This window comes from Adiantum capillus-veneris, chromosome 8 (assembly GCF_014529385.1).
Source record: "Adiantum capillus-veneris isolate H3 chromosome 8, ASM1452938v2, whole genome shotgun sequence".
NCBI lineage: Eukaryota > Viridiplantae > Streptophyta > Polypodiopsida > Polypodiales > Pteridaceae > Adiantum > Adiantum capillus-veneris.
Window position 1 is genome coordinate 130,736,630 of NC_140938.1, and position 24,901 is coordinate 130,761,530.

A 24,901-nucleotide genomic window follows, 5' to 3' on the forward strand; every position below is an offset into this window, starting at 1 on the left:
CCTCCTAAAGAATAAAGAAATACCGAAAGGGGCGCCAATTTTGGGGCCTACAGGTTGTCGGCGTCTGCTCGGAGCATTCTATCTTCCGAGCCGTGTGTGTATTCAAGTGTTAACTCCCGTCGCAGGTTCTCTTTGCAAAGTGCTCTGTGTGTGTGTTTAAAGTAAAGAATTTCGGGTGAAAGCCAACGCCTACGCCTACCGCCCTACGGGCTGGTTTCACTAGACCAAGGGTAGATCCCTCCATATCAGTTCCGCGCAAGAGAACAAAGAGTGGCTGAGGAGCCATGGCAAAGCTATGCACCTCTGTCCAGAAGGCTTCATCTAGAATCTTCCTCTGAATGGCCTTGGTAGGCTCCTGTCCTGCATGGCGCATTAGGCGCCACTTCGGATCCACAACAGTCTGCAAAAGTGGGTCCCTTAGCCTGTACAATCTCTGAAGAACAAGGTACATGTATGCAAACCTGGTCTTCGAGGGCCGCACCATATCCAATGTGCTGTGGCTCTTGAAGATCGCTAGAGCTTGGTGCTTCTTGCGGAAAAAAGTGGTAATCCTCGTTGCCTCAGACACAAAAGGTTGTACCCATGGCAATTTTCCTATGTCCTCCGTGAGTAAGTCTAGGCAATGGGTGGCACATGGAGTCCACACAATGCGAGGGAAATCCCTCTCTACCATATCACCCATGGCCTTGCAATTGCTACCATTATCGGTAACAACCTGCAAGTAGCCAAACAATGTACATTGAAATAGTAGAGATAGAACAGAAAAACACAAGGAGAAGAGATGCCAGCTGCAAGATGGGGAGATTGAATTTACGTGCACCACATTCTCCTTTCCCACCTCAGGAATGGCTTGACGAATATGTTTGTAGATGAACTCTGCAGTGATCTTCTCACTTGCCTTTCCAGCATCCACGACTCTCAAAAAGTACGTACGAAGGCAAGAGGAGACTAGAATGTTGATGATGTGGCGTCTATGTACATCACTCCATCCATTAGAAATGATAGAACACACAAAAGTCTGCCACCCAACTTTTACTGGAGTGACTGCTCTGTCAATGACCGCTTTCTGCTCATCTAGCATACTTGTATGCATCTTGTTGTAATCTAAGCCAGTCCACGACTCTGTGGGGCCAACTTGAGAAATGGCTCTAACCATCCTCTTCCATTGATCTGCTCGAAGCACATTGAATGCAATATTGCACTCTACAAGAGTGCGAGCAATCTCCATCTCTGCTATCTTTTGTCTCTCTTTCACCCAAGACTGAGAGTTTACGCGTAAAGGCAACGTGGTCTGTCTCGGTGCATTGGTGGGAGCTGTAGATCGTTCATCCCCAATGTCCTCGTCATCATGCCCTGCTACATGAGCTCTTTTCCTACTAGTGCCGACACTGGAGGGCACACTAGTCTGAGAGCCAGAACCCATCCCTCCATCTCTTCGATTGTGACCAAGGTCCCCAAGTAATGCATCCTGCAAGGCATCTTGTGAAATCGGAGACCCCCTCGAAGGTACACACGATGCTGAGGAGAAATGCTTTTGAATTAGGTTTTCCTTGACTAGAGGTGGAATCTTCTCACAACCATCGCAATGATTTGTAGTACCTATCCCTGTAAGATGCTTGAGAACACGAGTCATAGTACTTGTCTTGCTTTCCCCACAGTATTTGCACTGCCACTGACGAGTACCCGTCCCTTGCTGACCCGACCTAGTAAATACTTGGATCACGTGGGTGTGCGTGTCCCACACTGGGTTGGGTTTGCGAGGCATCTTACTGATCACCTGCAAGAGAGGAGCACTCATTGGTCTACTGCACTCTGCACAGTACCTGTGTGTTCTTACGAGAAGCGCTTAAAATTCAGCCGCAGAAGACGTTTTTCGATAATACCTCCCAGCGCCTGAAATAGGGCTTAATTTTAAAAAAAAAACACTTGTACACTACGTATCCGTAAGTACCGTACGGTACGGTACGGATGTACTGTACGGATATGATCCGTACGTACATACGGATGCAACCTTGATTTAGACACCTAGTATGATATCAATTATTTAGAGCTAAAGTAAAGATGCACAAGGTGAATTCACTATATTGCGATACACCACATGCATTCACTACTTATGTATTCACTATTGTAATACATCACATGCATTGACTAGCAACCGTATGCAAAGAGTTGCGTGTGTAACTAACATGTTCAGATGTTGATCGACATCGAGTGTATACTTCTAAAACCGAGATCTAAATAAACCAAAGCAAAGAAAGTAGTACGAAAATTCTAAAACAAGCAAATAGATAAAGCATGAATGACCTGCAACAATAAATGAGGTGCTTTATTGACCTACAATGTTGTACTGATGCTTTTTGATTGTCCAATCTACAGACTGATATTTGAGTCAAGCTACAAAAAAGCAATGTGAATAGTTAAACATATCATCTTGCAATGAAACGTCAGAGACGAAAGTGCAAAGTATACAGTGCATGTCATACAAGGTGCCATACAATGTATGGGGGAGAGCTGGCATGGTGGTCTCTCCAAAAATTTATAAGAAACGGAAGCCGTGCCCTGCCCCGTAGCGTTTATGTGTTGCGTCAAGCAAACGCATGCGCATGAAAAATTGGATGCAGATAACGGACCTTGCAGTGTTGTCGAGCTGGAGTCGCGCTTGTACCATTTGAAACGTGCAGTGTGAAAATATGTCCTCCTTGCCATACACAAAACACGCAAATGTAACTTTATGTTCTATGTCCTCTGATCAGTATTACCTTCTCTCTGTCTCTCTCTTTGTGTGTGTGTGTGTGTGTGTGTGTTGTAAGCTGCTTCGGTAAGTTATGTCTTCCTACCTCCTTGCTGACTAACCCGCATTATGCATCGTGCTTCCTAATTGCACATGATAATGGGCATCTTGAGGTTGGCATCCCCATAGCGAAAGGCACTATATTCAATCCACTCATCAATAATCCAAACACGCATCTGGCGAACTACTATGATGTGACGCTCATGGGCATTAGTACAGGTGGCATTCTGCTCAAAATCATTCACCTTCAAAAACAGAGCCAAAAAGTGGTCGAGACGTTGTCATATTTAGCAGTTATGAAGCATATACTACCTTGCAATCAGTTGTCTACTAGGCATTGTGGCAACCTATGACCAACTAGAAGATGCAGAAGCTAGTGGTTACAACAGAGGTATTGTAATTGAGGTGGCAGCATGAAGCCTACGAGAAATCTAGTCCTTTTTCGCATACAACCACATTCCATAGGTTCAGTCCAATTGATGACGCCGCCACCACCCCATTTGCACCCCAGCCAACCCCTCTGTTCAGACAACCCTCCTTGAATCTTTACCAATGTAATGGATCTTATATGCTAAGCTAGTAAGAGATGCAAAGCAAGCTGATTCATCTCTAGAAGAAAATCGAGATAAGATGCAGCATCATGAGAAACGTATTTGCACAAGAGGACGCTTGGCAGCCAACATATATCATATATTGAGTGTATAACTAAATAAAATAATTCTAAATATAGAGGTTGCAAAATGAATTCGACAATAGATCACAATTTACAAACTTGGTTCCCACTCAAAATGATGTTTTCCATCTGCAGTCATCTGAACTTGATCCGGTAGGTGCTGCATACATGGACCTTTGCTCATGGGATACGCCAGTGAATCGTGGTTATTGGCGAGAAGGGAGCTCCGAAGCAGTAACTGGCGTTCAAATCCACACCACGAGCATCCCTACTTCGTATGCAACTACTAAAGAGAAACACTACAGTATGCTGTTCATGCTAATCTCAACTGCGCTTGCGTTGGCTGTCGCCTACATGCCTACATGCGGTTTAGCAAGAGAAGCTCTTTACATGCCGCAATATTGGCCATATTGTTTGTAAAGTTTCTGCTATCCCACCCAATTGTTGAATGGCCAGCAGTGAACTGCTGTTGGAGAATAATAGGTGCTAACATATTGGTATGCCTGTCTCCAGAAATGCCACTTCTCTGCAGTCCGTCTTCTTCGGCTTCTCCAACATCAAATCTCTTGTGTGGAAAAAGAATTAGATTTTGCTTCTGCTATTTGACTATTCTTTTGATCTTGGTCGGCAGCGTAGGCACCTGCATGATTGACTACTTGACTTCCGCTGCAATGCTGATGTATCTCCTTGGAGCTACACATTAACCAACTCCCATGGACACCATATTTTGCGATTAATTGGTCATGAGAGATGTTTGTGTTTGTTTGCAGATCGTTTCGAAATGCGCCTTGCCTCACCAAATTCAGATAGGCTATCAACAGAGCTCCACAAGAAGAGTTAGGACTTGTTGGGGTATAGGCGCCTGTGCCTTGCCCGGCCGCCCAGAGTCTGGGCGCCCATTGACTTGTATACCTTATACATAGCATAAGTGTATAGGGGGCTGCTCACTTTTTTGAGTCTCCCCACCCATATCTGTGTGTCGTGTGTCTCCTTCTCTCTCTCACTCTCCGTCTGTGGTGTGCTCCCCGATCCCCTTCAATTGGTATCAGAGCGTAGGTGCGGAGGGAGCGCGTGTGTACACAGTCACGACGACAGCGGAGAGCCAGTTTCATTCCCGAAATCGCGTCCACGCGCGCGCGCACTTTCAAGAGTGCAAACAGGGTTTCGACTTCGGCATCGGCAAATTCAGCTTTCCGAGAGCGTTTCCACTAGGTCTCCTGGCGTTTTACCCCCCTTTCGAAGCCATTCGAGCCATCAGAAACCTCATTCGAGCTACAGTTGAGGAGCTGCATTTTTCAGCCCTCTTTTGGCAGTTTATGCTGCGTTTTTGGGTCGAAACGGAGGTTTTTTGGCATAGCTTTCACACCCGGACTGGGATACATGTGATCCAGGAGTCTACCTTGGGGTTTTGGCACGCTCCGGACGCGCTCGTCATATCAGAATTTTAAAATTCTGAACGCTGAATTTTCTGCAGTAGCAGTTGTTTATTGTGTGTCGAGGATTTCACACATGGTTTGCTCGCAGGTGTGAGAGTGATATTTGCTGCAAGTTTCCTCACAGGTGGGAGGATACGATGTATACCTTATGTGGTTTGATGCTCAGGGAGACTAATGTGATTGCATTTTGAGCTCGGCAATGTATGCCTCGAGCATGTTTTTTGGCAGTCACAGGTAGAGCAGATATTTGTGTACTAGATTTGCAAGTGTTTGCAATGATGTATGCAAAGTGTGGAGATTGGTGCATGCATTTGGAGTGCGGTTTGATGCGCTTTGGTTGCTCATGGTTTTGAGCGTGCAGTCAGTTTGGTTACTGGTTTTGTGGCCATTTTACTAACGAAACTCTGGCGAAATTTTCCCAGGAGTTTTATACGTATCATTTATGCGATCTAGGTAGAGATTGCGGGTTGCACTCAGCATTTACGTGCGGTGTTCTCTGCAGGTGGGAGATTTGTGCGTGTGTATGTATCGATACCGCACAGTGTGGGCTTGGTGAGATTTACCCTGCGTTATGTGCGTTATGTGCCAGATCTGAGACGGGATTCGATCTCAATCAGACAGTTACGGGATAGTGGATGTCAGATTTCGCTACGAGAGCGAGATTTTGTGATGCATTTGGGTTCGCTAGTGATTGCGAGAGGTGCCAGGAGTGGTACAGGTTACCCATTGCATGTGGATCACGGGAGAGACGGTGTTGTCTCTGTGATCACGCAGCCAGGTAGAGAGCGAGAGAGCAGGCGAGTCTCTTTTGCTTGTGGGTTGCAGGATGCTTTGCATGGAGTGCAGAGTAGTGAGCTCGTTGTGCACACAGTTGGGGCATGACTTGAGCAGTCACATAGAGAGGTGACAGAGTCAGACATGCATGCTTTGCTAGTGACTGAGCAAAGCAGAGAGTCAGTTGTGCGAGATACTTCTATGCAGGATAGACAGGTAGAGCGGTCCTGCTCTAGTGAGTCACAACAGGAGGACGTTGTGCAAGAGTCTATGCATACAGAGTTAGAGCATGAGAGCTCTAGTGAGTCACAACAGATTGAGTTGTCATGTTTACAGTGGATGATTGTAGAGGAGGCTGAGATGTCAGCGATTATGCAGTCATTCCTTGCTATTCTCGACAGTGAGCATGGGGATATAGTTGTGCAGGATATGTCTTCCAGCAGACATCTAGAGCAGCTAGTTTGCTCTAAGATTGTACGACAGGTTGATGCGTCTTTTGCGGACAGTCAGGAGATGCATGTGGCTGACACGCCTTGTCAGTCAGAGATGCCTATTGCCAGGGATATATATGTTGATGCATGCTCCGTAGAGCTAGCAGGGCCCGCTAGCATTGCATCGGCATTCGGTGGTCTCATGTATGAGATGTTGATCTTAAGACCGGATATCGCAGCTGCAGTGGGAGCATTTGCAGTTGGGGTTGTCAGTCGTTTGTTGACTGATGATGGCATAGTGCACGAGGGAGATATGCAGGTATTGCGTACATACTTGCAGTACGTGTGCGGTATGTCTGGTGGTGTATGGACTTACACGGGAGCAGGACAGCCGGATGCACACGATCACAGCCAGCCAGTGGGCATCGGTTGAGAGCGGTTTTCTCTCACCTTTTGTAGTCTTTAGACTAGGTTCCCTTGCTTAAAGGCACAGTCGTCTTTAAGTGGGAGGTTGTTGGGATATAGGCGCCTGTGCCTTGCCCGGCTGCCTAGAGTCTGGGCGCCCACTGACTTGTATACCTTATACATAGCGTAAGTGTATAGGGGGCTGCTCACTTTTTTGAGTCTCCCCACCCATATCTGTGTGTCGTGTGTCTCCTTCTCTCTCTCACTCTCCGTCTGTGGTGTGCTCCCCGATCCCCTTCAGGACTTTCTCTCGTAGGAAAACAAACCATTTGGAGCGGCATAATGTTGGCCATAACTAGTTGCACCTACAGAAACGAGTTGAGTAAGGTACTTAATTGAAGCTGCACATAGTTTTCAACTGGCCAATGGGTCTTGTTGCGCACAAAGCTGCTATGATCGCTACACGAGGAAGGCGCATGTAGGCTTATAATTAGGTGTTGAGGCTTCACCGCAAAAGAAGGCCGATTTCAATATGCAGATGGGGAAGCAAAGAATGACATTGTCTACCTTGTACTGCTGTAATGAATAGGGAGGAGCTTGGCCTATAGACTCCATGTTATTGAAGAATGCTCTAGTCATGTCGACTAGGTAGGCTTTTCTTCATGGCTCTTCGCTTTCATGTGAACAGGTATAAGGTGGGCTTTGGTTAACTATAAGGTGCCAGACGTACAGCTAGCTGGGCGTTGCCACTTCCAGCACAGGGTGAGAAGGCAATAGGATCAACGTCATGCGCGAGCAAAGCCATCATCGCCTACTAGCCCTGTCCGTCATAGCTAGCTACTCTCTCTCTCTCTCTCTCTCTCTCTCTTGTTCTCTTGCGCTTGCAAAGAGTGGATAGAGACAAACCTGTCGACAATGCTCCAACCTGCTTTCGGGGAACCTGCGAACTACTTGTGGAGAAGATTGAATTGCTTCTTGGAGCAATTGAGCACGCAGAGTGCTTTTTTTTTAATTCACTTGGTAGCTTTTCATGCGGAGTCTTTTTTATTTAGAGGTTTTCATGGCAGCGATGTTTTTTCTTAAATTTAAACTCAATGCCACGTGGTGGCTTCTTCGTTCAAATACTGGAAAAAGATCCTTTGGCTCACCAAGTAAATAAGTGGTTTAGGGCTCACTCTGCAGAGCATTTGGATGTAGAGTCTGTGAGTGAAACCCTAACCGCTCTCTTGTACTTTGATCATTGATTAATACATAAAGAAATACCGAAAGGGGCGCCAGTCTTTGGGGCCAAGATCTCTAGGCACGGAACTCCGCCGGGCCAATGCAAATCTATTGTGATCTGTGAATTGTTTTGAAGTGGTTATTTGGTGCTGTCGTGATTGATTCTTGACTTGGAGTGTCCAAGTCTGTTATAGTGGTATCAGAGCACGATCGATTTCTCTTCTATGGGAACTCCAATTCCCAATTTTTTTTCCGGGGCACTTATGGCTGCACGCAAGGATTAGTCGACTCCCTTTGCATCTGGAGATGCGGGCAGGGGTCACAACGAAGATTTCGGCAGAGAGTATGGCCCACCTCGGTCAACTCAGGCGGAGCAAAGAAAGATGAAGCGTCGTCAATTGATCGGCGATGCAACAAAGATGATGCTCTGGTTTGCGAAGGATCCAAAACTAGCAAAATATACGAGCGAGACTTCTGTTGAAGAAGTGTATGCGCAGTGGCAGAAAACCACAACACCACCCCCGAAACCTGCTCTCAAGAAACCTTCTGATCACAAGCAATATTCAGAGAAGGAACTAGAAGAGGTGGTTGATGCACGGGTTGCTTAGCTTTCTGACGCGCAGAAGAAAGCCAAAAAGCACGGCAAAAAGCAGAAGAAAGGCACTGACTTCCCGGATTATTTGGGTCGTCAGTCCACATTTGACAAAGCAAAGAAACAGAAGAAGCGTGTTCACTTTGAAGGAGTACCCAGTTCTTCTTCTTCTTCTTCTTCCTTCGACAGTTCTTCTAGCTCTTGAGATTCGAGCGAAGAAGACAGAAAAGGCAAAAAGCGAAGCAAGAAACAATGCTTCGGAAAGGGCAAGACAAAGGCAAAGAAGTCTAAATCTTGCCCAGTGACTGACAGTTCTATTGAGGACTCGTCTACAGACAGTTCAGACTCCGATGACAGAAACTTTTATGCGAACAAGAAGAATTTTTATAAAGCCAACCAGTATGACTTTCTGGAAGATAAAAGCAAGAAAGTCCGAGAGTTTAAAAAAGGTGGACAGTCGATCAAATTTGACACTTTTTCAGGATACTCAGATGCTTCGAAGGCTTTGTCTTTTATACAACAATTTGAGATCGCTTTCGCGGGAGGACGCTACTCTGAGCACTCCAAGATTCGGAGAGCTGCCTCTTACTTTAAGGGGAATGCTCGCACTTGGTGGTCCACGCTTCTTTTAAACAAGACTGCGCCGGTTAAATGGCTGAAAGTTAAAAAGCTTTTTATATCTTCTTGGTTGACGCAAGAGTATGTTAGGGAATAAAGGCCTAAGTGCCTTGTACTTACTAACTTATAAGTTAAAAGACTTATAATTGAGGGGGCCCAAGTGTGAATGGCCCCCTAGTCACTTACTCATATACTCAAAGGTGAAGCCCAAATAATACATAGCGTGGCTTTTCCCAAAAATCCAACGAGCTCTCTCTCTCTCTCACGTTTTCTCTGCGTGTGCTCTTTCTGCGCCAATCTCCTCTTCTCCTTCACTCCCATTGCATAGGATAGCAAGTGGGCTCTCTCTCCTGCTCCCCCACACATGGTATCAGAGCTTTAGGGTTTCCAAGAGAGCCATCTTCGCAACACAGATCAGAATTCTGTCTTTGCTCGCTGCGGGAAGGATATTCAACCGTTTTCGATCAACTCTGTCGCGAAGGGATCCTCTCACCGTGTAGAATCGACCTCCGGTGACAGTTTCCCCAAAATTAGGGTTTCAAAAACTGGCGAACAGCAGCGTATTTCTGCTGAAATTGACCAATTTCGGGGTCAATTTGATGCAATTTCATTAGGGCAAGTCTCACACGTCAATCTTACAGGTGTTTCCACCAACGAGGTTCTGAAAATTCAGCAAAACAGGTGTTTACAGGTCTGATTTTTGCCCTAAAACAGGGAATTTCAGCAAGCAAATGATGTATACACCTTGTGGAAACCTTTGGTAAGGGTTGGCAGTGAATGTACGTCGTTTTGGGGTGATTTCGTGTGAAATTTGCTCGCTGTTTTTCTGTAACAGCAAGCTGTTTTTTGCCCGATTGCGCACATTTGGGCGTGTTTAGGTCGGCAAAACAGGGTTTCAGTGTTTGCAATCACTTAGAATGGCTTCTAGCAGTGAAAGTGGCAATTTGTTGCACATTCGCAAGCTTGAAGGTGCCATAACTTTGCTATATGGAAGAAGCAATGTTATAATGTGATGTTGCAGAAGAAACAGGCGAAACCTATTAAGTTACAGGGTGTGAAACCGGTTGATATGGAGGTTGAAGAATGGGAAGAAGTGGACGAGTTAGCTCGCTCCACGATCATGCTTTCGGTGTCTGACAATTTACTCTTCAATGTAGAGAATGAGCAGACAGCATGGGGCATGTGGAAGCGTTTAGACGAGTTGTATGCACATCAGAGTGCTGCCAGTAAAGTGTATTGGCTTAAGAAGCTTATGGATCTCCGCATGAAGGAGGGCACGCACATGTCAGTGCACCTCAATGAATTCAATTCTATTTTCAGCCAACTGACAGAGCTGAAATTCACGATTGATGAGGAGTTCAAAGTTACTTTTCTGCTATGCACATTGCCCGAGAGTTGGGATGTATTCCGGACAGCTCTTAGTAACTCAAGTGCGTCACTTAAGTATGCAGATGTAGAGAGTTCTCTCTTGATGGAAGAGATGAACAGGAAGAACACCACAGGTGGGTCTTCTAATGCATTGCACTTGAGAGGCAGGTCTCAACAGAGGGAGAAATCTGACAGTAAGGACAGGGCACGCAGCAAATCTCGTAGGAAAGATGTTGTGTGTCATCATTGTGGAAAGAAAGGGCATTATAAACGGGAATGCTATGAGTGGAAGAAAGAGAAGAACAAGGGTGCTGAAATTGATGCAAAGGACAAGGGAAATGCCAAGAAGAGCACTGTGTTGATTGAGGAAATCAATGTTGCTAGTAGTTGTGACAGTGACAGCAGCACTGATGTACTCAATGCCTCTTCTGTGGATGCACATACCCTTGCTATGGGTTCTGATGTGGACATGCATACTTGGATTCTTGATTCAGGTGCCTCCTTTCATGTAACACCTCATAGGGATTGGTTTACACAGTACTCAGGTGAGGTGCAGGGCACTGTTTATTTGGGAGATAACTATGCATGTGACATTGCAGGTATTGGCAGTGTCCAGTTTTCTTTTGCTGATGGTATGACTTTTGTTTTGCACAAAGTGCGTCATGTGCCACAACTCAAGAAGAGTTTGATTAGTACAGGGCAGCTAGATGATGCAGGCTATCACACCACTTTTGGTGATAGCAAGTGGAAAATCTGTAAAGGGGCCCGGATTGTAGCCAAGGGTTTTAAATCGGACACTTTGTATCCTTTGCATGTATCTAGTGTGCGTGACCATGTTGTCGCCGTAACCGAGCAGCCAAGTGTTTCTTTGTGGCATGGCCGGTTGGGACACATGAGTAAAAGAGGAATGGAAACTCTGTCTCGTTGTGGTTATTTGCCGTGTTTGAGGTATGCTGATTTTTCTCATTGTGAGCACTGTATTTACGGTAAGCACAGTCAAACACCGCACAAAAGGTCACTTTCTTTGAAGTCTGACAGGTTAGACTTAGTGCATTCCGATGTATGTGAAATGCCACAGTTGTCCTTAGGGGGAAAGAAATACTTTGTCTCGTTTATCGATGATGCTACACGTAAGGTGTGGGTGTATCCAATACGTGCTAAAAGCGATGTTTTGGATACTTTCAAGACGTTTCTTGTGCTTGTTGAGAATCAAACTGACAAGAAGCTTAGGTCTTTGGGCTCAGACAATGGGGGGGAGTATGTATCAAAAGCATTTATTGACTTTTGTGCTACTAAAGGTATTAAAAGAGAGCTCACGGCTCCTTTTAATCCCTCTCAGAATGGAGTTGCAGAGAGGTTGAACCGGACTATCCAAGAGAAAGTTCGGAGTATGCTGTCACATGCTGCATTACCTCATGGTTTTTGGGCAGAAGCTGTGCAAACAGCTATTCACTTGATTAATCGCTCACCTAGCAAGGCTTTGGGTGGAAAGGTGCCTGAGGAGGTGTGGTCTGGCAAGCCACCCTCATATGCACATTTAAGAGTGTTTGGTTGTGAGGCCTATGTTCACATCCGGAGTGAACTGCGCACCAAACTAGAACCAAAGTCTCATAAATGCATTTTCCTAAGATATGGTGAGGATGGTGAAATGGGGTATAGATTATGGGATCCCGCATTACGGAAAATCATACGCAGCAATGATGTCATCTTCAATGAGAATTGCATGCACAAACAGCCCACAAAGGTCGAGGAAGTGCGCCGGGTTGTTTTTCGTGAAGATGTTACATATGGACAGCCAAGAAGGCCCAATGTTCAGCAGCCTTTACATGCTGAAAATAGTGCTGAAAATCAGCCATTAGCTGCTGAAAATCAGCCCAACAAGTTGCCATTGATGCACCACAGGAAGGGGAACAGGTTGATGCTCCTAGACCGCCCGTTGTTGCGATGCAACCGGCTGAACAGCCTGCTGTTTTTGAAGGTTTACAGGCTGAAAATCCACCTGTTATGGATCATTGGGTGCGTAGGTCTACTCGGGTGACAAGGCCCCCCGATAGATATGAACCGTCTTTGGACTATGTCATGCTTACTGATTGTGGTGAGCCGTCTTGCTATAAAGAGGCTATGCAACGGGAAGACAGTAAGAAATGGTTCAAAGCAATGGTTTCGGAAATGCAGTCTTTGGAGAAAAACCATACATGGGACTTGGTTGATTTGCCTAAAGGGCATAAGGCTCTGCCATGTAAATGGGTTTACAAGACCAAGGTCACATCTGATGCTTCTTCTAAGTACAAGGCACGTTTGGTTGCTAAAGGGTACAAGCAAAAGCATGGTGTTGATTTTGATGAGATTTTTTCTCCTGTTGTAAAGCTTGCCACATTACGTCTTGTTTTAGGCCTGGTTGCTTCTGAAGATATGGAGTTAAAGCAAATGGATGTCAAAACAACGTTTTTGCATGGCGATTTACTTGAGATGATCTATATGATGCAGCCAGAAGGTTTTGTGTCAAAGGGGCAAGAGAAGAAAGTATGTAGACTCTTGAAGAGCTTGTATGGTTTGAAACAGTCTCCCCGTGCATGGTATCACAAGTTTGATACATTCATAAGGTCTCAAGGATGCAAAAGAAGTAATTCTGATCACTGTTTGTATATCAAAACGGCAAGTGATGGATCTCTTCTATTGCTGATTTTGTATGTTGATGACATGCTTATTGCGGGTAAAAATGTCACGGAGCTGGATGCATTACAGCAAAGCTTAAAGAATCGTTTTGACACGAAGGATCTTGGTGATGCTAATCATATTTTGGGCATGCGTATCTCTCGAGATAGACCCAACAGGCGTCTGTATCTATCTCAACGAGATTATGTTAATAAGGTGCTACATCGTTTTCATATGGATGGGGGAAAGGCACTTGGTACTCCGCTGCCTCCATACGTAAAACTGACTGCACATGACTGCCCAAACACAGATGATATGCGGGCTGAAATGGCCAAGATTCCTTATGCATCAGCCGTTGGCAGTTTGATGTATGCTATGGTTGCTACACGTCCGGACATTGCATTTGCGGTGGGAGTGGTAAGCAGGTACATGAGCAATCCTGGCAAAAAGCATTGGGAAGCAGTGAAGTGTATCTTGAGATACTTGAAAGGCACTAAAGACTTGTGCATTTGTTTTGGGAAGAGTGAGACATCTGTGCATGGCTTTACAGATGCAGATTTTGCTGGACATCCAGATTGCAGGAAGTCTACCTCTGGATATGTGTTTACATTCACAGGAGGTGCAGTTTCTTGGATTTCTAGACTGCAAAAATGTGTTGCTTTGTCTACCACTGAGGCTGAGTATGTGGCTGCCACTGAAGCATGCAAAGAAGCTTTGTGGCTCATGCGTTTGGTAGAAGAGCTTGGCATTAAGTCACCGGTTCCTGTGCTACACTGTGATAGTCAGAGTGCTATTATGCTTGCAAGGAATCCTGTTTTTCATGCCAAGACAAAGCACATAGAGGTGAAGTATCATTTTATCAGGAGTGTGCTTGATGACAAGAGCATTACACTTGTCAAGGTGCACACAGATGACAACCCTACAGATCTTTTGACCAAGAGTCTTCCAGCAGAGCGGTTTGCATATTGCCGACAGATGATGGGTGTTGGATGAGTAAGTGCATGATCAGCTGATGTATTATAGTTAGTTGATTTTTTGATCTCCCAAGGTACATTGCCTTTAGGTGGGAGGTTGTTAGGGAATAAAGGCCTAAGTGCCTTGTACTTACTAACTTATAAGTTAAAAGACTTATAAGTGAGGGGGCCCAAGTGTGAATGGCCCCTTAGTCACTTACTCATATACTCAAAGGTGAAGCCCAAATAATACATAGCGTGGCTTTTCCCAAAAATCCAACGAGCTCTCTCTCTCTCACGTTTTCTCTGCGTGTGCTCTTTCTGCGCCAATCTCCTCTTCTCCTTCACTCCCATTGCATAGGATAGCAAGTGGGCTCTCTCTCCTGCTCCCCCACAGAGTATGAACGCGATATACGAGCTGCTTGGAACCATCTTCGGATGACCAAGAAAGATACAATAAATGCTTATTGTGAGAGATTCTGGAGCTCTTTTCTATCCGCCCGTTCATTCAAGAAGATCTCGTTCAGAGAACAGATTGAGCGGTTCACCTTGGGTCTATCTACAGAGATCTGAGATCACTGCTTGGAACAGAAGTCAGCTTCTATTTAGGAGTTCATGAGTCATGCGAAGCGGGGCTTTGCCATTCAGTCTAGCAGTCTGACCTACCGCACAGATGAGGCCATGACACAACGAGCCAAACAAACTTCGGGGAATGAAAGTAGAAAGAAAAAGAGCAACCGAGAGAAGAAGGATGCACGACCTAAGCTTACTCCTCAGGAGTGAGCTCGCTTCATCAAGGAGGGGAAGTGCTTTGGATGCGGGGAACATGGACATATCTCCACGAAGTGCCCTAAAAAGGCATAGAAAGAACAAAATGATAAGGACGAGGACAGGCCTGAGAGTTCGAGAGCAGCTGAGGAACGTGGATGAAAAGGCAAGATGAAAACAGGACTGGTTCCAGATTGTGTGGGTACCGATCCCAACACCATGGACGAGAGTACAGAACTTTGCCGAGCTTGGGGCAAAGTGAAAGATCAAGTGGCCTTGATCTTCTTTGATGGAGGTGCCAAGGCCAACTTCATTTCACCGGAATTGGCGGCGCGGCTCGAGATCACTCCCGATCGGATGGGACCACTTGCGGAGGCAGTTCTAGCGGCACCCGACAGGGACGTAGCCATTACACCTGTCATTGGCAAACTTCGGTTGCATTGTTAGGGGTATTTGGGGCATGAGGACTTCTTCATAATGCCTTTGGAGGGTTGTGATGTTCTCTTAGGGATTCCTTGATACCACAAGAACAACGCTGTGGTCGATTATCGAGCGAGGAAAGCGACATTGACTACAGAGAAGGGCAGAACCATTGTACTTGATATTAAACTGAAGGGCGAGGTCCCTATTGTATCGGCTTCAACGATTTCTAAATTAATGAAATTTAGTCTGTTTGTTTACTCGATCTTTATACGGATAGGACAAATATGTCTAAACTTGATAAAGAACGCCAAGATTATCTCCACTCTCATGCCGATTGCTTCTCAGAAGGCCTACCAGGCGAGTCACCACCTGCTCGTCCTGAAGATCATACCATTGATCTGATACCTGGAAGCACACCACCGAACCGGCCACCTTACCGTGTGAGCCGAGCACAAAATGAAGAGATTATGAACCAAGTGAAAGACCTCTTGGAAAAGGGTCTTGTCCAGCCTAGTACTTCACTGTATTGCTCTCTAGTGTTGTTGGTTTTGAAGAAAGACGGATCTTGGAGAATGTGTATCGATTATAGAGCTCTCAACAAAATCATCATCAAGAACAGATTTCCGATTCCTAGGATCAATGATATACTCGACAGGTTACAGGGATCCTCGTGCTTCAGCAGGATTGACTTGAAGAGTGGATATCATCAGATCAGGATCGCACTGGGAGACGTCTACAAGACAGCTTTTCGGACGACTTTTGGGTTATTTGAGTTTTTGGTGATGCCTTTTGGCTTAACCAATGCTCCATCGACATTTAACCGAATGATGGACATGATTTTTCGAGAGTACATGCTATTTTCGAGAGTACATGCTTTCTTTGACGACATCATCGTTTTCTCCAAGAATGAGGCAGAACACAGAGATCATCTGCTTCAGGTCTTTCAGGCATTACGAGATCTCAAGTTAGTTATTAATGCAAAGAAAAGTGAAATTTTCCTACCAGAGATACACTTTTTGGGACACATTGTCTCAGCAGTAGGAGTGCAAATGGATCCGGCCAAGATAGAGACTATCCGTGATTGGCCCGATTTAAAGAATGTCCATGAAGTTAGAAGCTTCTTGGGACTGTGTTTGTACTACAGGCGGTTCATTCGAAAGTTTGCAGAGGTTGCTTCCCCTTTGCATATCATGACACAGAAAGCAGTCCCTTTCTCGTAGGGATTCACAGAGGTCACTGCCTTTCAGACATTGAAAGAGAAACTGACTACGGGACTTCAAATGACTTTGCCGGACTTGCAAAAGTCATTTGAAGTATATTGTGATGCTTGTGGTCGTAGTCTGGGTGTGGTCTTAATGCAAGAAGGCTATGTCATTGCTTACGAGAGCCAATTGTTCTCAAGGCCGGAGATGACAACACAGATTTATGAGAAAGAGCTTTTGGCGGTTATTCATGCTCTTGCTCAGTGGTGGCATTACCTACTCGGAGCGGATTTTATTGTCTTCATAGACCATCAGAGTTTGCGCTACTTCTGTTCACAGAAGCAGCTTTCGGAAAAGCAGATATGGTGGGCGAGCATCTTGTCACAGTTTCGCTTCCAGATTGTCCATGTGCAGGGACAGAAGAATGTGGTGGCAGATGCTTTGTCTTGGAAACCATTGGTTCTGGCTATTTCCGCTATACATCATAGGAGCTTCGAGGATATGGTCGACCAGTATGCCACATATACAGATTTTGCTGACGTTTTCACACAGATATGAGATGGGGAGATAGTAGTGGGATATTCCATTCGGGATGGCTACTTGATGAGAAAAACCATGTTGTGCGTTACACAGCCGTTGAGGGAAAAGGTTATGATGAATGCCACTGTCCACCTTTTACGGGTCACCGCGGCATTGCTACCATCATGAAAGGAGTAGAGAGATACTTCTTTTGGCCGAGACTCAAGAAGGATGTGGAAGAGTTTGTGCGCAGTTGCTTTGTATGCCAGAAGGTCAAGTTTCACAGCATAAAGCTCAGAGATTGTTACAGCCTTTACCCATACCCACCCGCCCTTGGGAAAGTATTGCAATGGATTTCATTTTTGATCTCCCGAGAACTCTGAGTAGTCATGATGGTATCCGGACTGTTATTGACAGATTTAGCAAACAGGCTCATTTCATTCCAGTGAAGAAAATAGTCAAGCCGGATCACTTAGCCAGACTGTTTGTGGCCCAGATCTTCAGATTACATGGCATACCTGAGACGATTGTCTTCGACAGAGACACCCCAGATTTACGAGTTTGTTTTGGAAAACAGTTTGGGAGAACATTGGCACGCGGTTGCAGTTCTCGTCATCGTTCCACGTGCAGATTGATGGGCAACCTGAGATTGCAAATTCAGTGGTTCTAGATTTATTGAAGTCTTATATCTCAGATTAGAAGACTGTTTGGGAAAAGTACCGACCTTTGGTGGAATTTGCCTACAATAACACGATATACTCTTCGACGGGGAAGGCGCCATTTGAGATTGTTGAAGGTGCTGCGAAGGTTCCACCCTTCCTAAGCACGAAAGATAATATTTTTGAAGCGGATGAATATACGCGAGACTTGGATACGGCTTTTGCCAAGGTTCGCGAGACTTTGCAGAAGTCTCAAGAACGACAGAAAAAGGTAGCGGATTGCCATCGTCGCGACTTGAAATTGAAGGAGGATGATTGGGTGCTCTTACGTTTTGAGAAGGTACGCTTGAGAAAGAAAAAGGGAAAGGAGAGGCTTTTTCCAAAGCTTAGTATGTGATACTACGGACCTTTCCAGATCACTGAAAAGGTAAATGATGTCTCCTTCTGACTGAAACTGCTAGATACTTGGAGGATTCACAATGCATTTCATGTGAGTCTCTTGAAACCTTTTAAGGGTGATGTGCTTGATGATGGGGAGCTTGATGAGCAACCCGAAGTGGAAGAAAACGAGGAGATCCTTGTTCCTGAACAGATTTTGGCACATAAGGATACAAAGAATAAAGGTAAAGTCTGAAGGCGGTTCTTGGTTAAGTTCAAGAACTATCCTGCATTGGATGTGAAGTGGATGGAGGAGGAGGACCTGGCAGATACTCAGATTGTGAAACTTTACCTCTATGCTTTTGGTTTAGCATAGTCTACTCCAAATGGAACCCAGAGTTCCGCTTGGCAGGAGATCTGGTGCAGTGGGATGCACAAGAGGGGAGTCACTCCGCTCCTTTGTCAACAGATGCCTTGATTTAGATACTAGAGTCATTGATGTCTCTTTGAGCTTCAGGGATACTGAAAGCTGATAGTATTCTGCTGTATGACTTTATGAAATGGAATTCTTGATTTTGATATTGATTTGTTCTTGACTTCTTTTAAGTGCAGGAATTGATAGACGAAATGACTGCAACATTTTGGTCTGATTGATCTCGAATAGACATGGTTGCAATAGGGGTTAGTCAATCGGACATCGATGAGGTCCCGATTGGATCTAGATGCGATTGCTAGCTACATTGCCGATAAATCATGGTCTAAGATCCGAATGAATGTTGAATGTCATTTGATGTCCTGTGATGTCGAGTGATGTGACTGTCGATTGGTACATGTGCTAAATGTGTGTTCCTAGTACGTAGGTACTAACAGTCAGTGTCTGCTAAGACGGTTTATGGCTTCTGTCGGTTTTGCAGGCGTAATCGAGGGCGATTACAATGCTTTCAAGAGGGGGGTATGTCACAAAGTGATGACGTGGCTATCGAGAGCAGAAACCCTAAAACCTGCAAACCCTAATTTCTGCCAGAAACCCTAATTTCTGGGAACCCTAAACTGCTGGCTGAAACCCTAAAACTGGCGGCTGAAATGCCACGTGGCACGCAGTACGGATTTTCAAAATTTTCGGCGCTTTTTCAGCCCTCCCGCAACGATAGCCTGTGCTTTTTCTCTACGCATGGGTAAGGAAAGAATTGATTGCTTTTTTTAAAAAAAAACTCACTTGTGAGAAACAAAAAAAGAGAGTTTGCTTTTGGAACTGTAGCTTTTGGGGCTCTGCTTTTGGGCATCCCTTGTAATCTTTAAATAAGTGGTTTAGGGCTCACTTCGGAGAGCATCTGGACGCAGAGTTTGAGAGTGAAACCCTAACGGCTCTCTTGTACTTTGATCATTGATTAATACATAAAGAAATATCGAGAGGGGCGCCTGTCTTTGGGGCAATATCTCTAGGCATGGAACTCCGCCGGGCCAGTGCAAATCTATTGTGATCTGTGAATTGTTTTGAAGTGGTTATTTGGTGTTGCCGTGATTGATTCTTGACTTGGAGTGTACAAGTCTGTTACCAAACCTCTCCCAAGCTGCCAGCTCAACTCCATGCACAGTAGCATGGCTACCACCAATCCTGTCAGAAGGGTCCTCCAACATGTTGAAGTCACCCCCTATGCACCATTGCTCTGCCTGCGGTAGAGACTCAACAATCTGTGACCAAAACTCTACTCGTGCACTCGCCACATTGGGCGCATATATGAGCCCACAAGGCAACCTTGAACCTGCATAGTGATCCACTGAGCCTTGCCTGGCACAATAATCCCTCTGCCCACAATGGCCTGCTGCAAAGAATCCGCAATAGTCATACATACCTCACCCTGGATGTCTCCAGGTGCAAAAGCAGCTGACCAAAAAGTATCATATCGTCCACGCAAGAGCTGACCACAACGTCTAATGCGGCTCTCACACAGATGATGCTCCTGTAGCATAAGGAGATCAATCTCTCCTCCCACAAGGCAACGCTGAAGCTCTTGACGCAGCCGGCCCCTCTGACGATGAATCTTGGGCCCACTAAGTCCGTGCACGTTCCATGAGACGATCCTCATGGGGAACGAGAGAGAACAGACGCTGCCGCAGCAGCTAAATGTGCTATCTTCGAGGCTGGCTTGGATGGGGAGTAATCCGCATCCGAGCGTCCTCTAGATAGGCGTGACTGCATTGTGTGCCTGGCCCAAGCCCAAGTAGATCGAGCCGTATGTAAAGCAACCTCCTCTGTCCAAGAGTCCTCATGAATGTGTACATAGCATGGCAAGCACTGCGTATCAGCAAAGAAGTGAACCACAATGTGTCTACATGCTGCTGTATCTGGAGGGGTCCCCGCAAACTTGGCCAATGGCCACAAAGTCTGAAGCAGAAGGTGGGGGGGAACTCGGGGGGAGGAGGGGCTGTCGAGGTTGAAGCTGTGGTGGGGGCTGGAGCAAGGACCTCATCCTGCTCAAGAGGACCGAAACGGTTCCCCGTGGGAACCCATTGCTGTTGGGCAGGCGCTTGAGGACCACTCTAAGTGCCAAGCTCTCGCTGTGGCCCCTGCCGTCGTCGACCACGAACCTGTTGCCATCCCTTCTCCGTTGGAGCCCCAGGCTCGGAGGGTGGCTCTACATGTGTGCTGTGTGTCTCTGCCTGTGGCTGTTGGCTAGCCCTTGCAGGCTGGGCCTGAGTCTGTGGTGTAGGTCGAGTCCTCCTACGTGGACAGGCCTTCGCAAGATGGCCCATCTGTCGACAAATGAAGCACTGGTTCGGGAGGCCCGAATACTCCACGCTCTGTCTAAACCAACCCCCACTCACCCGAGGCAGGAGGATGACCTTCGGGAGAGTGTGAGTGTCCCTAACTAGAACGCGAACTGAGGGAATGCCGGCCACCTTGGCAGCTACTGAGGCTGCTCGGTGTCTCCAGGACAGTCCCATTCGGTGAGCCTATCTTGGAGAAAAGTGGTAGGTACTCCCTCCGCAAATCAGGAAAGCAGACGGAGATGGGGATCTCTGCCTCCTCTACCAGAACATTTGAAGCAGGGTCAAAACCATGTCTCCACTATCGAAAGTCGGCTCGAGCTGCTCGGCTCGATGTAATAGTAGCCTCGTCCGAGGATCTGAACGTCCAAGATCTTGCCTACCTTTGCGAGAAGGCAGGCCTGGAGAAGATCACACAGCTCTCCTCTGCTGGGTCAGGTGCCGAGAATCTTGCAGATGATAGAGGTCGCCTACAGGCGCTCTACCTCTGCGGCTAGGCTCGCTTGCTCTGTCGGTGAAAGAGCAAGTCAAATGGTGGGCTCAGCGGGGTTGGGTGAGGGGGCTTCATTGGAGTCCCTGTGCGGTGGAGCTTGAGCCTCCATTTGTGTCTGCTGCTGTGAAGAGAGGGCGAAGAATTGTTGATGAACGGTGGTCTTTTGCGCTCGAGTGCGTCAAAGGAAATGACGACCTCAGCCGAGCAGAAAACAAGGGAGGAGGGGGTAGAGGCGACGCGGATAGAGTGGGATTGTGTGGCGGGCATGTCGGGCGGTGTCGCGGGTTTGCGAGGCGGGGCTGGCGGGCTGAGCGAGGTGGGACTGGCGTGCTGAGGTGGGGCTGACGGGCAGGGGTGAGGCGGGCTGGACAGGACCTGCGCGCTGCTGTTGACAGCGGACAGCAGGCAGGGCAGGCCAGGCCAGGCAGCGTGCGAACCAGCGGGGGGGGGGGGGGGGGGCGCGCGGGGGGGAAGGCAGTGCCGAGCAGGTGAGGAGGGAGCAGCGTGCGCAGGAAGGGGGGGGTGGGGGCCTCAGGCGATGGCGAGCAGGGAGAGACAGCAGCAGCGAGTGCGCTAGATTTTCCCCCGAGAAGAAGATTGTTTTAATGTCGTAGGAAACAATCCCAAGAGACCTTAAAGATCTATCCGACGAGGAGAGTTGAACTCAAAACCTGTTATTCAAGAGGGAAATGGCATAACCAATCTACTACATTTGGGTGATAGAAAGGTTATACCATTTTCCTCTTTTCATTAACGCGCGCACACACACACCCGAGAAGGAGATTGTTTTAACGTCATAGGAAACAATCCCAAGAGACCTTAAAGATCTATCCAACGAGGAGAGTTGAACTGAAAACCTATTATTCAAGAGGGAAATGTCATAACCAATCTACCACACTTGGGTGATAGAAAGGTTATACCATTTTCCTCTTTTTATTAGCGCGCGCGTGCACACACACACACACACACACACACACCCGAGAAGAAGATTGTTTTAACCTCGTAGGAAACAATCCCAAGAGACCTTAAAGATCTATCCGATGAGGAGAGTTGAACTCAAAACCTGTTATTCAAGAGGGAAATGGCATAACCAATCTACCACACTTGAGAGAACCCCCAGACATCCAATCTAGGATGTGGGCTGTGGTATGAAATGCTACATCTTGAGCATGGCATTAAGCTGGAGTAGCTGATGGCTTTAAAATTCTCTCTGTGAACCATTGTGGTTAGAGGGCTTGGAGGTGAGTCAGATGTCTATCCTTATGTTTTCTATGTGCATGTTTTGCTTCTATCATGTCATGTGTGCAAGACGGATCCCAAGGGAGAACTAACATGTGGGCTGATCAAAGGTTCGTTGGGCTCACTAAAGGCGCTTTAGGTGCCTGAAAACTGGCTTGGTGAGGGGGCTCAAGACAGAGCTGCAGTAGGTTGCAAACTTGCAGGCAGATCATAGTGTAAGGTGATCTACCGCTCCATCGATTTGCTGGAATGCACGCAGAGAATGCAAGTTTCCAAAACACCAACCTTGTATGCTTTATTGCTACCCTAAGCCTTTAGTGTCAAACTTGGCCTCAAGAAGAGTACTTGAAATTTCTCTGTACAAATACAGGGACATGCTCTTCATCCATACCTATGGAGTGGGAGACATTTTTTCTACATGCTCCAGAAGCATAGTCACAGAGGACACCCATTTTTGTGCTTCCCGTCCCCACTTCCCGTCCCGCCCTCTTTTTTACACTAAAAATCTATTTAAGCCCCGTCCCCCGTCCCCACTCCTCAGGACGCGTCCCTTGTGACTATGTCCAGAAGACAGGGTGATGTTGCTGGATATTCAAAAATGCGTAACACTACCCGATTAAAACAATCATCGTATCTAAAACAGGGTTACGTATGGTCGGAAATTATCTAATGGAGCTGTCCATGCAGGTCGTGTGACTAGGTTCATAGAGGTGCTTGGATTGACATCCATTAGGCTTTCCCTAGTCCTTCACTAGCTCTGAAGCAGTAGCAGCATGTATGGCACACAATGTCTATGCACGTGTAACAATTACCTATGAAGGTAAGCTTTGCATCTGCTTTGCACCTGCTTTGGATTTGTCTTGTAACCATAAATTGGTGTGCACTGATTTTAGATTCAAACTGTTTTGTTATGCACAATGTGGAAGGGATGAAGCTCTGGTGGACCTCCTGTAAGATACTTGCCTTTTAAGTCGATTCTCACAGCTGGCTACAAGAACTTTGAAGAATACTCTGTTCTTGTCTCTAAAGTTGCTCATCAGGCCTGTGCTTTTATGGAAACTGTTTGCAGTCAGCATGATCATGTTTTCTTCGTTCGAACACTCGGTGGACTTTCTTTACCAACATGTACTTCATATGCAGAAGAGTGATTGCTCAAAGGGGACGCAACTTGGCATGACCTGCATTGCAGGGTATATGGCTGGCACAATTGGCTGTATAGTCTCCAATCCTGCAGACAACGTGGTCTCATCTCTTTACAACAATAGGTCTCAGTCATTGTGGCAGGTATTGTGCTACCTTCAGTTCGTTGAGTCTTTGTTCTTTAGATTTCTCTGATATTGCTGAGTACAATCTTTCTGCTGAATGTAAGAAGAAATGTTCGTTGTTTTGAGTCCATTCTATATGTAACAATTGGTTTTGACTGCTTAGAACTGATCATCAATTAAAGAAGAGATATCGGCGTCCTGTAAAAATTCAGTGTTTTTTTTAATCATTTTGTATGACTGGTTGAGTGACTGAATCCGAGCTGCAGAGTTTAAGAGGTTCGTCTCCGTGGTACTGCGATGACAATGACAATTCTAAAAGAATAAGCATACCTGTAATAGAGGAAGATTAGACTATAAGGATATTTGCTATGGATCTGGGTGGCTCTGTCAATTGTGTTGACATTGTCAAGTAATACCTCATCATTCAATTTTGTGCTGTCATTAAATTTAGTTCATGTAGGATATCCAAACTCTTAGAAAGGATGCTCCTTATATCTTTCTGTAGTGAGTGCAAAAAACCCATTTCACAAGCCTGGAGGGTGCTGTAATTTTGTGCCTGTTTAAAGTCTTATTTTTGGTGTTCATGCTGTGCTATCACTGAGGTGGTTATTTCTGCAATGATTTGTCAGGCTGTGAAGAGCATTGGTTTTCCTGGGTTACTGACCCGAAGCTTGCCTGTGCGGATAATGTTAGTGGGTCCTCTTGTGACAATGCAATGGTTTGCTTATGACTCAATCAAAGTACTCATCGGCCTGTAAGTTTATTAGGCTTCTGAAGCACTTCCGTGAATATGCGGTTATAACTGTGTGCTTAAAGGTCAACTGAATTGACTTGATAATGCAGACCGACTAGTGGTGGTGTGGAACATCATATTGCGAGTTCTGCAAATGAGAAGTGCTCGTGCTCTGAACGGGAGGATGCTTCCAATACTGTTGAGATTGCCATGGCTTGATTAGCTCGTCAATGAAAGCTGCAACTTCGAATGTGCCTCACGGACATATACAAAGGTTTAACAATTTATATACGCATACAAATCTAGGGCTTCAACCTCCAATGATACCTCATACAGTTATTTGCAAATGCTGTACTCCCACATTCAGCATGGCAAGTTTAATGAATCTTGAGCATGTATTCTTTTGGCCTTATTAGCCAAGACATTCATACCCGGAGAGCACGGCTTGTGCTTTCTTTTTGTAGCTGTTATAGCAGTTGATACATGCAATAGAAAACCACAATTGTCAATAATTGACTTTGCCTGTCAGCATCCTA

At 46.1% G+C, this 24,901-nt stretch overlaps 1 protein-coding gene across 2 annotated transcripts in view; it reads left to right on the forward strand.

The window, feature by feature from the left end:
• PHT3;3 (phosphate transporter 3;3) overlaps window positions 1-24,899 on the forward strand; it is a 112,384-nt gene extending 87,485 nt beyond the window's left edge. The window contains exons 4-7 of one of the 2 annotated variants that reach the window (XM_086518515.1): window positions 23,261-23,317; window positions 23,437-23,651; window positions 24,262-24,386; window positions 24,476-24,899. In XM_086518515.1, the coding sequence (XP_086374641.1) occupies window positions 23,261-23,317; window positions 23,437-23,651; window positions 24,262-24,386; window positions 24,476-24,584 (506 nt within the window). In that variant the 3' untranslated portion in view covers window positions 24,585-24,899. The remainder of the gene's footprint in view (window positions 1-23,260; window positions 23,318-23,436; window positions 23,652-24,261; window positions 24,387-24,475) is intronic. The other variant, XM_086518516.1, reaches the window with a different exon arrangement.
• The last annotated feature ends 2 nt before the right edge of the window (window positions 24,900-24,901 follow it).